A 16,980-nucleotide genomic window follows, 5' to 3' on the forward strand; every position below is an offset into this window, starting at 1 on the left:
CAATCCAGCCAAACACTACACATCCTCCTTTACATATTTCCTTGGATGGATAAGTGGCTCAATACAGATTCATTTGTTAGAGACCAACAGCCCGATAATGTCTCTGCTTGTTCAATGACTTCATGCCATTACATCGGTCAAAGGTCACAGCACTTTAATAAGGATTTGACAAGTATTCCTTTTGCACGATAGCCACTGTGGTTAATGAGGTTACAACCATTTATTTATATTGTTTTATAATAAATTAATGAAAAAACAGTGTGACTAATTAGAGCCAAACAACACGACAAGTAACACAATTAATTTCACAGTATACACATGCTCAAGTTATTTAGGTGTGCTGAGGATTATCCGTCATGATCAAGAGAAACGACAGAATGATAAACCACTTCAATGCTTAAGGAGACACACCCATCTGTGCACTGATGTATACCATCCAGATGTTGCCTCAAAGGACATCCTGCACAAAACACAAATACGACTATAAATAGACCAAAGTTCAGTTTGTAACCCCCAGTGGTTCAGAGTTAAAATACCTCTGTGAGGTGCAGACGTGCAGCGGCTGTGAGCAAAACCAGTGTAACCACTGATCCAGTCCAACTCCTCAGAGCTCGGGGGATTAAACATCCTCTGGTCACATCAGTAATTAGACACCAGCCTGGCTGTGTTGCACTAAGCTGCACTGTAATGCCAAAGCCTACAGTGGCTTACATGACCATGTTTAAAATAAAATCCTCATATATTTTCCTTTTTAAGATGATAATGTGGATTAATAGGTTCGTAGTGTGTTTGTATTTAACCTGTGCATGTCTCTATTATCTGTAGTGATTCTGATATACACGACATCATGATGTCAACTCAGCCAAGCAGTGGATAATCACTTTGAATTCAGACATGTGGTGTAGGCTTTGTGTGGAGACGTACTGTCTGCAACAATCTCCTCGGACTCGTCGGAAAATTACCTTCAGTTTTGACAACTGGCCCAAGTCCTTGGCAGCACTGAAGATCATCTGAGCCCCTTGCTGTTGGAGAAACAGACATTTTGGGAGTTATAACGGAATAAAAAAAGAAAATGAATATGAGAAACTAAGGAACAGGATGCAGGTGGCAGCCATAAAGTCATTTCTATGATTTCATCTTTTCCAGGTGCACCAAGGTTTATGAAAACAACAGCGTGACATGATGGAATTAAAGGTCCACGTGTGAAGACTTAGAGATGTTGTGTTGTTTCATCTACTGAACAGTAATTTGTGTGTTATGAGGGAACAGGAGAGAGCTGGACAGATGGAGGAAATGAGAGAGAAAGGAAAAGAGAGAGACAGGTGGAAGAGAGGAGGGGGGTGGAAGGAATAGTCCAACAGATGAAACAGCAACAGAGGAAAAGGGACAAAAAATGTATCAAACTCACACTCTGGTCACTCAGCGGAGGAAGAACAATGGTTCTCTCGATGGTGTTCAGCACGATTTTCCACAGCTCTTTGAGGACTCGTTTCAGCACTGTCTTCTCACAAATCTTGGCAAATAACATCAGACTGCAAAGCAGCAAAAGAGAGGCCATTTGTCAGGTCAACACTCAGCAAGCACACGTCTCAAACTGAACCAACATGGCTGAGGGAAGTGATTACAAATCATAAATAGTAAAGAAAAAAACACCTGCGTTTCATAGAATGAAAGAAGCAGCTTTAAAAGCTTTAATCTTGAGCTATTGTGAGAGTAAGGACTGAGAAACCGGGGGAAGGATTTGGTATTTCCATTATTAAGAGGATTCTCTGTAATACTCCATTGGCCTTAATGTTGTTTTGACAAATAGTCGAGAGTGATTCTCAGAGCTCTGCTGAACCATATCATCACTATTGTTCTTTCAAGAATGCCACAAAAGTAAATACAGAACCAGGGCTAAAATAAAAGACATTAACAGACAAGGGAGACCTCCTTTATTCAAAAAATCGTATTTGTTCTAATAGATGATGACCTCAGCCTTCACAGTGTCTGAGGATTAAACATCATTGATGAAGTGATCAACATTGAGCAGGGAGTCAATGCGTTTTCATCCTACGCATATGTCAACAAGGCTGCGTTCAAACAGCATCGCATGAATAAGAGTCAGTCTCCTCTTCATTTAAATAGAATCCCTGTGTTGACACGGCAACAGCAGGGGTGCAGACACACACATCTCCAGCAAAACAAACAAAAAAAGAATACAGTGTAATCTGGCAATAGAGTTGAACCTGGCTCCTGCATTGGTCGATCAAATAAGTAGAGTCTTGGTATAATATGAAAACTGTATTTCTACTGTTCGACTATTATTTAACTCACAGATACCTGACTTAATAGAAACACAATGCAGCTCCTTGGATTGTTTGGACACGGCACTTTTTTGATCTAAAAACCCATAAAGACTTTCTGCTGAGCTATACCTTGGAAATAATTGTTCTTTTTCCTGAACAGTGCACGGAGGCTTCTGCTGTCTTCATAAACTTGCAGATCTATAAAAATCCTCATAAAAATGTATAAACTGGTACTTGAGTTTTACGCATGTGTGGTACTTGTGTTTCAAGAGGACAGGACATACAGTGGAGTGGGTAGAGGCCTCAGTTATTAATTCAGTTATTAATAAAAGCAACATGTTTGCGTTAATAATGAGAAACTCAGACTTTGACCTTTCAGATGATTCATACATGATCAGGACGAAACTGTCAAACTTGAAAGCAATGAAAAGTAAATGCTAAACATGTGTTCGATGGAGAGGGTCGCACTTATTAGACAACACCATCTTATGTGTCACATGTTGAACAATAGACACCCACTTTTTATCCAGAAGGTCCATAAGAGGTCGGAGGACTGTCTCTGCATCCATGGCAGCGTTGCTCCCTTTAGCCGAACCCTTCATCTGCACCAGCTCCTGGTTCATCTGCTTCACACAGTCCTCGATCACAGGTTTGAAACTGGGTGAAGGAAAACAACATCACACATTATCATTTTTGAGGAGGTGCAAGCATCACTCCTGCTGGTCCTATTAGATCACTGAAAACGTGAGCAGGGGTGTCTTTTGTTTGAGCAGAAATGTTTAGCAACCTGCTGAGCTCTCTAAGAACTGTGCACAGTAAGTGCTCAAGTCAATTACAGCCTTTCTTTCAGTAACTAAGCAGTCTTGCGGTGCAATTTCTTTGACGGAATAAGAAATGAAGAGAGACGTTAACCTTAATGAAAATTATTTCATAGAGAAAAACACAGGCTCACCTGGAGCCGAACACTCCGCTGAGCTCATCCAGCACCGTGTTGAGTTTATTCTGCAGCTCCTTTAGCAGATCACTGGCCTCGGCGTCCAGCTGTCAGTGAAAGACAGGCAGTTACTACATCATTACACTCCATACATTAGCCCGCGCTGACTAGAGATCTGTATCGCTGTAGGATGCCTCAACTGGGGTTGGGGGTATTGGGCAGGAGGACGACAGGCACAGAGGAGAGTAACCTGTCTCGCTGGTGGCCTCCCACTCATTCTGCCTGCCATCTGTGTCGAGCAACGTGCTGAATACAAATGGCCGGCTCACCTCCGAACACACTGATGACTGCTTGTCGAGTCATGAGATACGGTGTCAGCAAAAGAGGCAAAAGGGAACATTTTTGTGCACTACTACACATGCTACAGCAGAAAGAGTATGTCAGCTAGTTACATCTCAGGGCATATACTTGTGGTCACATATATATGCATATATATGTATCAAGTCTTGTGTCAATGATCCAATGCTCAATCCTTTGATTGACTTTTTATTTACAGGAAAAAATTTCACAAATGTATTCACAGCATTTATGTGCCCATGCATGGTATGTGTTGGGATTCTGCAGTGCCATAAATATGCATGTGATGGATGTTTGGATATGTTCATGTTTGTGTTCATCTGTGATTTTGGGCATGATCTGAGAAAATACATGGGCGCATATTGGATATTTTTGCTGTGGGACCTTTGCATGTAGTTGTGCCAGTTCCTGCATATATGATCATATTTTGTTTGTCTTAGTGCTTATGATTTACATGTACAAATGTCCAAATATTGATGTTTTGGATGGAGGTGGAGATCACACGTCTCTGAGGCTCAGTGCCTAAGATGGATGTGTGAGGCCAGGCACCACATGCATGAGAGTTGGGCACATTAGTACCAATAAGCCATGGAGCTGTTCATCTCACACATTTTATGGCGGATGGCTCAGCTGGGAAGCGAATGTGTAGACTAAACCTTTTATGGACATTGTTATTCTGCAGACAAGCCTCCAACTGCAGCATGAATGAGACACATTTATATAAGTGTGTGTATTTTTGTTCACACGCGCACTTGCTTATACTGCTGTCACTTCAATGGAAGAGATTGCAGCATGCAATATCTTTCTGTCACAGATAGAATTTGCTCATAAAGGTTAAAGATCTTATTTAGCTGTTTGAGTAATGGATAACATCTCTTTAAGTGATAGCAATAAATACTTCAGGCCATGGTCTTTTATCAGCCCCCCTGTCCGGGGGAAAGTTTTAGACTGAGCTCTGATCTACAGCCAGGCAGTTTCAGAAATTGAGATTCTCAGTTTTTTTCAGGAAAGACTGTAAGTTAATGGAAAGGCTGGCAGAGGAAGTTCAACCTGCTCTCTGATAAACCACGGCACCTGTCACCTCCTGAGAGGAGAAAACTCTGCACTGACTTCACGTGGTACCTGAGGCTTCAGTCAAATGTCTATGAAGACTGCAGTCCTGTCAGAGAGGCTTTTATTCAAATGTCGTTGCAGACATTTCAATGTCTGTCTCTACTCTAGTGCAGTCTGAATCGGAGATGCATCCTCTGAAATGTCAGGTTAAATGTATTTGAAGGTACTGTGATTAGATCCCATGTCTAATGTCTTTCACTCTTCATTTGCACTGTGAGAAAGTAATTTAAGTTGTCAAAAGGTGCACTTTATAATGCAAGATAAATTTAACACATTCATTGGAATCATTGATTGACGGCAGGTTTCATTATGGCAATCAAACTTTATGCAAAGAAACATTAATTCTAGAATCTATGCAGCGTCTGGCTTCACCATGGCAGCTTGTCTCACTGGAGACTGACCAGCCTCCAGAGTGTACAAACTCCCCCCTGGCTGACAGCCTATCAACTGTAGCTCAGCTTTGCTTTCCTTTCCCTGTTTCAACAATGCATCAATTCACTGGCAGAGCTGTTATTCCAAAAAATAGTTTGTTCTTCACAGTGCCAAGTAAATAAAGGTTTGACAAACTGTCCTCACTAAATGAATAAACGCATATTATCAAACAGGATGACACCCAAAATAAAGTCTGATATCACACCGGGGAGATCAGTCTGTGATGATTCCATAAATGTGGGCGCAGTGAGAGATTATTGCTAATCTCTGTTATTGGTAATGCTATGATAACAGCTCCTGGCAATTACACTGTCTGTCTGTGAGATCATTACTGATACGAAACTATTCTGTAATGAATAGGCTACTTTGCAAAGAGCGGAAACTAATGGACAACTTTCACCTGAAATACACTTTAGCTGCATCATTATCATTCAGGAGAAATGACTTAAGATAAAGCCTGATTGTCCATTAACTGTGAATATTCACACTTTTGGAGGCAATGTAAAGACTTGTGGTTCTTCAGACAATAATGGCCTGGGAGTGAGCCAGGTCTGGATCTGCTAACTGTGAGGAAATAGCCGAACCTCAGCAGAGACACACAGCTGGAGAGATTTGTAAGTGTTTGAGAAGCTCATTAAACACAGTCTGAAAAATCGTTTCTGAAGCATTTTATGGCTGCAGCCTGGGGAATGGATAGAGATGATCAAAACAACAGCCAGCAACCTGGCGAGCCTTTGCCTCCACTCTTTGTGTCAGGGACCAAAAAAAGGTTGTAACAACGAATTAAAGTAAATACCACACCTCTAAATCAGCCATGGATAGAGAAGTGGTGGACAGAAATAAAGCAGGCTAAATATATAGATGGAATCGGGCTGGTTGAGCCACTATTCCCAAGAGCGCCGGGGATGGTGAGCTTGAGCAGCCTGTCCAGGGGGGTGATGGGTAATTCAGATTCCGTATGCTCTGTGGCACATGCTGCTGGAGGGGGGGTGGGGTGAGAAGCGTAGGAGAGTGAGGGGTGGTGGAGAGGCAAAGGGGGGGAGGGGGCGTGCTTTTTTCGTATCATTCGGTAAATGGCGGGAAGGGGTGTTGACGAGTCCTATTGCACACACCTTACAGAAGGACACAACCCCCTCCTCCTGGAGACAGAGAGAGAGAGCACAGAAAGGAAATGGGGGGGAAGCAGAAGACACAACGACAGGAGACAAAACGCAAGGCAAGACAGGCATTAGATACTGGAAGAGAAACATGCATGTAAGTCATAAGAAGCCGTGGTGGCTGCTTCTCAGGTTAGACTGACAGACTTGACAGGTCAACAGGGAAAATATTCAATGGTGCTTCACACCCAACACAAAGAATCATAAAGGTAGAACTCAATATTTACGAAAATGTTAAGGCAACACACATTATACACAGGAGGAGTAGAGATGAAGGAAATAGTGATGGGAACACAGGATGGGGTCAGAAAGGTGATACCAACAAACTCAAATTCATGTCAGATTAGTTGTTTTATTAGTAAGTACATAACCGAGGGGTCAATTCACTTTCACTGAAGTTTCATCTGAAATCATCATCTAAAATGATCACTCGCAAAATAATGACACAGCATTTATTCCTCAGTGGAGAGCAGATCTGAGACTTAATTTGCATCACGCCTCCTGAAGGTTCCTTTAGCAGCACAGAGAATCCTTTAAAGCCCCTGGGATGCTTTCAAGCTAACTTTGTGGTTTGACCTTCCCGTGGACGGATGCACATCTTAGTAGCTAACATTATCATAATATTATAGGGCAAAAAGTTTGATTTTTATCTATACTTCTCTGTTTAGAAAACTCAGTTGAACTGAAAGTGCATTGCCTCAAACGTTGACACACACATAGCAGACTCATACACATGCACATAGGTAGGCACAGACCTGTTTTCCTCCCATGGACTCAAACATCTTCTCCAGTTGGACACGGAGCTGCTGGATGTTGTTGAGGAGGATGCAGGGCTGTAAAAGTAAAGCAAATAACATTACTCCATTATTGTGTAAAAATAACTGGTACTCTAAATTTCCCATTGGTGCTGTGCTGGAACAGTTGTGGTCCTGAGCGAAAACACACTGTAACAACAGTAAACTCCATCAGCTCTGATTCCCTGACACTTCATCTATACAGAGATACAAGGCTTCATACGCAGCAGTCAGCAGGGAAATGCAAGACAAACTACAACAGGCAGAGAAATGTCTGCACTGAATACATCAGGCGTTATCGATTCTCAGCTCCACACAAAGTTTAACAGATGACAGACATTAATCACATGGCTCTTTATGGAGGCTGAGAGTGATCCTTCACAGTTTTCAGTCAGTCGCACATCATCTACATTATCAGCCCCAACAAAACAACATCTCACAAACATACAACACCCCAAAATTATGACAGCGGTAATGGATAGCACTAATCATAATTAAACACCCCACAGGAGAGTAAGCTAAAAGCAGATAATCATCCATAGTGCCTCTGTGGCAACACACGGTGATTTACAGGCACATCTGTATGAGGGTGATTAGATATTTAAAAATAAAAACAAATGGAGATTTTCCACAGCTTCATGCCCAGCTCTTGAACTCAAACCTCAAGATCAGAGGTTATCCACTTGGGGTCAATCCAGGTGGTCGCACAGGGTAATTTGTTAATTTATTACATTTTTGTGTAAAATATACTTTTACCTCAAGTAAAAATATCCAGTATCCTCGAGCGAACACAACAATCAAACTTTTGTAGTCAACGCTGATTAATTTTTATTTTAAAGTTGCACTGCAGTGTCCCTGACACACTGTGTATCTAGTGAACCCTAATCCAATAAACATGTCAAACCCCAAAAAACTTTTGCAATAAATTTTTTTTAAACATTTTAATCCTGTATAGTTTGCATGCATGTTTACTAACATGCAGTATTCTTCTTCCATGTCTTTGTTAGCACATCTTGAGGTATTGATTTGTGCCATTTGTAGAAATTATTTAACCTGTGCACACACATTTGTGTCTTTATAAGTGTGCATTAGAGTAGTACTCACAGAAAAAGTGGTCTGGAACATTTAAAGTGGTCATGAGTTAGAAGAGTTTGGAACTACTGCTCTAGCTCTTCATCTGTACTTAAACCACTGCTCTCCTCTGTTTTTGCTTGAGTTTGTTGACGACATACATTCTTGGTAATAGATGGCAATGGCATGTGTCAGTTATTGTGTATGTGACAGTCTAACAAATTAAAGAAGGTTTAATATATTATAATCCTGCCACTGCTCATCTACTTTTGCCTCTCATTCCTTTTTTTCAGTTACCATCTTCAGTTCTGTCTTTGAAAGGAACATTTCACATTTTCTCTGGGACAACTGTACTGAGACTGTAAAAGAAACATCAGTGTTACTCAACTTTAAAGACCAATGCAGATAATTAGGCCGCTCACAAGGCTCTGCGTTTGGTCAGCCGTCACATTAAACAATTGACAGAGAACCCAAAAAATACCAATGGCTTTCCATTAACAGCTTGGAGCTCTAAAATGAGCAATATCAGCTCTAAGTTAAGAGTATTACTAAAAACAGGACAGGGCAGATAAGCCTGGGTTTCTATTTAAACATTTTCCACATGGTCTCCATGCCAACTGCTACCAACAGTTATCATGGAAACACCATCATCTGACTTACCACATCTGTATTTGAAACCATACAGCAACTTAGTTTTTAACATTTGCAGACTTTGAGTGGGCACTTACCACATTCTCCTTACTCAGATGTAATGGAAAGTCCTTGGATATGATTGCAGCATACTGCAGAAGTACTTTGTTGATAGTCTGTGGGGAGCGAGAGAGACAGTTTTATAATTACTGTTTTTCAGCTCTTCTTTAATTGAATGTCTGGAACTGAACTTGAAAAAGTTAAAGCAAAGATTTCAAAAGGATTGAATTTATCAAATAGTCTTGTTAGATCAATGTCAAACTCTTAAAGTGGCAGTTATCACTCCCAGCAAGAGTATTCAGGGCTCAGTGGGGGGGCTTTTCCAAAGATGCTGACCTTTGCAAAGCGGCACATGAAGTGAGCCAGAGCCTGTGGGTTCGGACACTCCAACTTCTTGATAATCTCGAAACTCTGGTTTAGTTGAGTAAACACATCCACCACCGAACAAGAAAAGAGGGCGTGGTCTGAGGTTTGCTGAAACTGTGGAAAAAAGGAACAATATTAGAGATGGCGGATGTGAGGGTGAAGAGAAGGATGAAGGGTTGAGGAGAAAGACAGGAAAGAAAAGAAAGAAAGATGGATGTTGAGTCTCAGATCTCAAAACCTTTAAGCCCTTCATCATGGTGTAACTTTATTAAGTCATTTCATTTCATTTCGCTGTGACTACATCACAGGTTCTGTAGCATCCTTGATTTAGACTTTAACTGTTGAGGTGCACTAATAACATTTGAACAATTCTAACAATTATTCGTGTTTGACCCTAAAGGTTGTACTTTATCATAAATTTCATGTTTTCAAGCAAAAGTGTGAGCTTTTAACTTTTTGATATTTTGTTTCTTTGAATATTGCTGCCTCTTTATGACTGACAACAGTAAATGAGACAATCGGGGAGAAAATTAGCTTTTTCTATAAACTATTCCCAATATCTGTGGTCAGGATGGATTTACTGCAGTCACGGTGGAAAAGCCTCTGTTTAGGCTAAAGGCTAACCTGGACAGAATGGCACCAACTCCAGATCTCTCATGGATGAGATCAGAATGAGAATTACAATGCATTACCTCATTGCTATGCATCCTGCACACAGCTGTGATGGTATGGTGTGATATTCCACGCAACTTTAATCTCCTATACTACACTACTTGTCTCAGGATGTTCCTTTTACCCACAAAAAGAGGAGGGGGGGAGTATGAAAGTATGTAGATACTCATTGCCATTGTTGAATCCAAAAACTTTTAGAAGATTGTCTTTACTGACAAATGGGATCATATTTTATGTATCTTTATTTATATATGACATGATTTTTTAACCCCCTTCACATGTTGCTCTTTGGTACGTGCACCCAGGAATCGCTCTCTCAGTTTGTATTTGGGGCAAGAGACAGAGGTCTGAGAAGAGGATGTAAACTGATTGTTGGATGAAACTAGTTGTTTCATTTTATATCATTACACTTTAAAGAATCTAAAGAGAGCTGTGGGGTCGTGGTGTTTTCTTTGTGTGTGCCCTGAACTCGCCTCATGTCTGTCACTTTTTCACAGAGGTTTTTGCGACAGGTGTCAGTGGAAACAGCACTGCTTTTGTCCACATTATTCTTGTCTTGTGATGTCACTGTGAGAGAAGTTTCCCCCCCCTCCATTTACTCTGGTAAATCCAGTCTCTGGAGGGAGTGACTAAGAGATCAGCCTTAAGTGGCTGTGTTGGTTAAATATAAAGCTACACATTGAGGAATAATTTAATGCTGTACTCACTCCATCTTTCTTGTCCCTCTCCAGGGCTCCGTTTAAGAAATCCATGGCGACATCCTCGTTCTCATCAAGCCACTGAATGACAAATGGCTCGAACCACCTAAAAAAGAAAAACCTTCTATCATCGAGGGGTCAAATCACATTTCATCTGTCCGCGGTACCACATCAGTGAACGTTTACTGCATGAGAACACTTCAGAGACCAGGGCCTTTTAGTTATTCAAAAATTATTGAGCAACTTTTGCATTTAAGGGAAATGTGATTTTTGCCAAGGCTGCACTTCTTGTGAGCATTGATATCAGGTTTCAGTTTGTGGACAGATTAGACTGCAAGGCGCAGACAGAGGACAGCAAAGGACAGACTGGGCTGGATGAGGCGGGTCAGGAAGTACATTTGTTAGTGGAATTGTAATGCTGTTCTGTTTGTTTCACTTTGCCATTTCTTTGTTTAATATAGTGCCTGAGCTTGTCCTCAGAGCAACGGATGTCCCCCAAAACTGCTTTGTACTTACGCTAAGGGCATCTGCTACGGGAGGGCAGGCCAATAAATCGGGTGGGTGTGGCGACAGAGAACGAGAGACAGTCTGTGTGTGTGTGTGTGTGTGTGTGTGTGTGTTTGTGTGTGTCATTGTATGATGTGTACGCCTCTGGAAAAATCAATCCTGCTAGAGATGGTGTTTGAGTGACAGTGTTGGAGATGGGAAGGGCGAGCCATTACTCTGATAGACTGACAGGATGGGAGAGAGAGAGAGAGTTAAATCCGCTCCTTACATTACACATGTTTATATTCCAGTTATTTGTTTTGCAATACGCGATTATGAATTCACAGTGTAAATTTGTTCACTAATGAAAATCAGTTTATGATCAGTTTGTTTTCCGAGCACATCATCCTGACATGTTTGCAGATTTAGGCTCAAACAGGAACTGAGCTGAGGCATCGTGATCTATAGTCATCACATATAAATCCTTGACCATTTAAGAATCTTTCTTTTGAGGGGTTGCAAGTAGCAATGAAATATTTCCTCACACTACAAAACAGTCTCATGTGGAGTCCCGCATAGATATATCTTTGAGCCACTACTTTTGTCTTTTTATCTCATTGACAGCAATAATTATTTAAATAAATAAACATTATAATAAATATTACTTGCCATACTTTAATTTTTTAAATTGGGGGGTTGGCCAATAATTAGTGGCATAAGTGGCCAATAAACATGTATCTATCAATCAGATCTGTCTGTTGATTTATTCGAAGGGGAATACATTTTCATGCTGAAGCTATTTAACTTTTTCTCTGCATCAAATTTCTCAGATCTGATTAAGATGATCTTTTTCTCTTAGATTCCTGTTGCCCTTAGTTAACTGGGGTGTTACAAGCAGCCCGTTCATGTTTTATTTATATTCCCATTAATTTGCCTTAACGGTGTATCTTTTGTACATACTAAAAATACATGTGCGAAAATGAGAAGACACTTACAGAGAATACTCAGGAGAAACACCCTTGAAAGCCGGTAGTTCGCGGACGTACTCATTATGGAACCATTTGACTTTGAAGTGAAGATTCATATATTCAGTACTTTTGCATAGGCGATGCTTATCATGCTCTGTAATGAAAACAAAAAGAACAAGAAACACACATGTTAGCATGTACAGTATCCATTAACAACACAATTCTTATAAACCATAACAAGCCTCAAACACCAGTGTCACTGGGAAGACCAAACAGCAGAGTAATGTAATTGCAGTTATAGTACACATTATAATATATAATATATATCTTAATATACAGTATCTCAGGGCACTTTACGTAGAAGTTCAAGACCTTAAAATCATTTGAAAAACAGTTTGCACAATGAGCAGCACTTCATTAACTGGAAGAAACCTCTAGCTGAACCAGATTCAATGTAGGGAGGAGAGGGGAGATGGGCGACCACAGCTTTATTGTGCACTGGCAGAGTTTAAACTTTAAATACATAATTCTGTCATCATCATTCATAGCACTTTAATACATATTTCATTTGTAGATTTTCATGTGTTCCAAGCTGCAGCTGCATGTACCTTTGCCACAGAGTAATTAGTTCCCACCTGCCGTTGTTTGAGGCAGAAAGGTATGGATGTGACAGAGCCCTGTGCAACGCGAGAAAAAAAGTGAGGTGACTGTTAACCCAGAGTGAGTTGAAAAGAAGAATAAAGAGCTGTCCATAAAGAGCAGTTGAAGCCTGTTTGTTACCCCCTGTCCAGAGGAGCTGGAGCATGCTACACACTGAGAAAGGAGGGTTACAGTAACTTGTAAATCAACACTGCAGCAACAAAATATAAAATAATCAATTTGGTGCATGCATTTCTTTTTCTTTTTTGAACATCTTCCTGCAAAAATTGTAACAGACACAAGTATAGAAACACACACTGATGGCAAAGTGCAAATGTGTAATAAGCATAAAATGGACCACGGTAGCTGTGGTCGCATTAAATCTGACACCTCAACAGACTTACATAGAGTGTGAAGCTATCAAAGAAGGAGAGAAAATCAGCTTCCAAAAGCCCCCAGCTCTCTTCAAAAGGAAGGAAGTCATTGAATGACTGCAAACAAACTGAAGCTGCAATGGATTAAGACTTTCATGTCGGCTGACATGGCTGCTGAGTCATTCAGTCAAGCTCACTGTAGACATTTCAAAACAATTAAACATTTCTATGGGATCCCCCAGAGGAGAAATGGATGGTGATCGTGCAAGAGAGGAAGGGAAGAGAAGAAAGTAGAGAAGAGGGAAAAGAAACAAAACCAATGAAGCAAAAACAGTGGGAGGAATATGAGGCTACAGAGGGAAAAACAAGGGAGTACGAGCAATAAGAAGAAAACAATTCTGCTACAGCAATGCTGCCTAAACTGAAATGTCTTTCCTATATTTCTGCAGATGATTCAACGACAATAAGAAGAATGAGAGAGATAAGGAAATATTTTGGCAGTATTGACAATCATGGAGGCATTTGTTCCTTCATTGAAATAAAAATATGGGAAAGCATCATTGCAACACAGATAAGATATATATATATAGATATATTTTCAAAGTGAGAGAGCGGACATTGTAAAAGAAAGAGAAAAGGCTTAGTTCATTAGAGAATTTGTTTGTTTGACACGTAAGGTGTGTGGTTGGGTGAGTAGTGGTTTCTGACTTTGACAGCAAAGTATCTCACCTCTTAACAGTCAATTCTTTTTTCTTTTAAAAAGGATCTTCCTACAATCTTTATCATGACCAGAAGACACAAACTCAAACTTATTCTGTACTTCAGGTACAAGGACACTTGAAATTAAAGGGGAAACTTCACTGATTTTACAGCTGAATATGACTCAACTCATCAAAACTATTTATAAATTGTGTAATTATTCTATTTGGTTGTGAAGGTGAATTTCTAGTTTCGGCAAATATTGAAATGCAAATGGAAGAGGTTCATATAAGAGTAACAAAGAATCCTGGTTGGAAGTACTACAACCCATATCTAGTGTTACAACATTAGTGTCATGAAAACACAAAAACAAAATCTACAACTACACTTATAATCACTTGCTAAATGCTGTATATGTATTAGTTGACAAAATGTCATCCTTACCAGATAATAATCAGTCCACCTCATCCCTTATACTCTGTGCACCTATCCTTCTCTGTTTTGTTTCAGTTTTTGGGGACTTTTGATTCACTACACACACTTGCCATGTAATCCTATTCTCTATAGTAAAGTGCAGTTTTCTTATAGCAGCTGCTGCAGTTTTCATCAGATTAAATATGGGGAGTGAGCAAACTGAATCTGATCATAAAATCATAATTTGAAACAAATTTTATTTTATTGGCTTGTGTGCACTGTGACGGACAACATTTTGCTCTTAAGTGGAAACCAAACTAGATCTTATACAGACCTGAAGAAGCAGGGAAATGAAGGAGCATGATAGATTTCTTTTATATTTGCATCAAGTGTGTTTTTAAATTGTAATTCAGAAATAGACACAAATATTATCTTGCAGATGGAAGACACATCCAAAGAATGTCAAAGAAATCTTTAATTCCAGCACCTTAGCTGTTGTGCCTTAATCCTGATAAGAACCTGAGAGCTTACCCCAATGAATAGTGCAACGCCTGCTACCCAACGCTCGTCTCAATTCCACATTCCATATGTGTAATTAACATACATTATTTACCTGTATGTGTTCAAATGTACAATTCAATATTTAATCCTTAGAAAGGAGAAGATACACTGGAGTTGGTCTTTTATTCATACAGAGATTGTACGAGAGAAGAGTTTCAAGGGACTTTGGGGACCCCAGGCAATGGTAAATTCTAAATGTTATTTGGACTGTACTTATATAGCAGTCTTATCAACAACTCAAAGAGCTTTGCAGTACATGTTGCATTTACCCAATCACACACACATACAGCACTTCTATACACAGCACTTTTTCAATTGCACACCATTCAAACACTGTCAGGGGCATGTTGGGGTTAAGATGTGGGAATGGGAATGCAGATGCCGGGGTTCAAACCGCCAACCTTCTTCATCTTCCGGACTATGGTGTTGTTGCAGTCTACTGTACCTAGGCGATAGTAGAATTTTAGGGGGCTCTCAAGAACTTGTCATTGCTGTGGACTAACCTAATCAGCCATTCCTGGGGGCCCCCAGACAATTGCCTGCTTTGACAATCCCTGTTGCATTGATGGAGAGTACGTGCTGTTGTCATAAATCAACATTACTGATGTACAACTCCAGTTTTACTGAACAAAATGGTTCGCCCAAATATTGCCAAATAATATGTTTCTTTCAGAATCCGTAGTGAGAAGACAGGGATATGTGCCAGAGGTTAACAGAGTGAACAGTCCTTCTGAAAGCTTTTGGCTTTCAAAAACTCTTCAGTTTAGAAGTCACAAAGCTCATATCCTGTCTCTAGAAATCAGAAGCATAGAGAGAAAGAATGCGCTTCTTTGCACGCTCTGAATAGAAGCAAAAGGAAATCATTTTCCACTCACTGGTTCCAATGTGATTGTTTGAATAGAGGAGAGAGTCAGTGAGAGATGAGGCTTCAGGAAGCAGCGTTTTAAAAACCTTGCAATAATACACGTGACTATCCAAATACAGACTGAGACATCATTTTCTAATATGTCATAATTCCAGAAACGGACACTTCTTGTATTAATTTTTATTAAACATTCACAGCCTTCTCAAAAAAAGTTAATTACAGGCTGTGGAACCTCAATATGATTCATTTATCATTCATTGATGAATTTCACTTCAATGACAGCAATTATTTTTGGAAGCCTAGGTGTTCAGATTTTCTCAAATGGAAAATCTCTCATTTTGTGAAGTCAGCCAGTTCATATTTATTCATGCTTTTTATGCAAATACATCCTCTTGAGGCTTCATTGTAGTGTCACAGGTAATGACACATTAAGATAAAAAAGCCTTTCACATTCTGTGCATGTATGTGCGTCTTTGACTCTGTGCTACTTTTGAGGCGTCACAAAGTCTGGAGCAAGGAGCACTACAATCTGTTATTTTACTGACCTTGAAATCTGAGTTGTCTTTTTATTTGACATGTGTGCGCCCTGCACACTGTGACTGATGCAAAGGTTTGAAGAGAGAGACATCAATAACACAACAACAGTTGACTGCAAATGACACAAGGAGTTGGATTTTCTGTAAAACTGTGGAATTAATAAAAATGTCCTCACCTCAAAGATATTTGAACAGAAAAATGCAAATTGTTGACAGACAGGCAAAACATGCAAAATGAATCATTATAAATGAATGATCCACAGCATCTGTTATCTATGACTGTGTGTAGACTATATAAAGACCTTCATATTAATTCATCTGACATCTGAGGTGCCAGGACTGATATGTGTTACATCTGTCTCTGGTTGGGGATGTGGGACTAACACCAGGCTGACATGCAACCACACTTCTTGATTCAAGTGTTACAAAGCACAGATATACTGTAGTTGTGAGATTCTGGATGTACTGAGTACAAAACCATAAAAAAGAAATCGCTCTCTCTAAATCCCTGGTTTTTACAGATAAAAAATGTCAGAAACTCTCACATCTGTGCTGTTTAGTGGATATGTATTGGCTAACAACCATGCCACTGTTAAGGATGCATGGAAGCATGTGGGCAAAGATGGTTACATTGTTTGTTGTTGTACGAAAAGTCAGCATAAATTAGCAATATACAATCATGCAAATGACTTGTGGCAGTGTTCATTTGCACATCACCACTCTCTACCTCCTGCTCGACAACACGATGTTTGGAGAGGCCAGTCTGGTCTCTCTTCTACATTTGGAGTGACACTTTGATTACAGGCTACTGTGATTGGCAGAGCTGTTACATAAATAACGAAACTAGCTGAAAAGACAATGATTAA

General features: G+C 40.0%; 1 protein-coding gene across 3 annotated transcripts in view; it reads right to left on the reverse strand.

Annotated features, from left to right (window-relative positions):
- The window catches only part of LOC109624845 (protein unc-13 homolog C), a 104,967-nt gene that overhangs the window by 13,174 nt on the left and 74,813 nt on the right, over positions 1-16,980 (reverse strand). For 2 of the 3 annotated variants that reach the window (XM_069519816.1, XM_069519732.1), the window contains exons 19-28: positions 12,054-12,180; positions 10,582-10,678; positions 9,173-9,316; positions 8,875-8,952; positions 7,037-7,114; positions 6,237-6,263; positions 3,241-3,329; positions 2,808-2,945; positions 1,409-1,532; positions 963-1,022 (exon numbers count right to left, since the gene is read on the reverse strand). In XM_069519816.1, coding sequence (XP_069375917.1) covers positions 963-1,022; positions 1,409-1,532; positions 2,808-2,945; positions 3,241-3,329; positions 6,237-6,263; positions 7,037-7,114; positions 8,875-8,952; positions 9,173-9,316; positions 10,582-10,678; positions 12,054-12,180 — 962 coding nt within the window. The remainder of the gene's footprint in view (positions 1-962; positions 1,023-1,408; positions 1,533-2,807; positions 2,946-3,240; positions 3,330-6,236; positions 6,264-7,036; positions 7,115-8,874; positions 8,953-9,172; positions 9,317-10,581; positions 10,679-12,053; positions 12,181-16,980) is intronic. The other variant, XM_069519882.1, reaches the window with a different exon arrangement.

This window comes from Paralichthys olivaceus, chromosome 1 (assembly GCF_024713975.1).
Source record: "Paralichthys olivaceus isolate ysfri-2021 chromosome 1, ASM2471397v2, whole genome shotgun sequence".
Lineage (NCBI taxonomy): Eukaryota > Metazoa > Chordata > Actinopteri > Pleuronectiformes > Paralichthyidae > Paralichthys > Paralichthys olivaceus.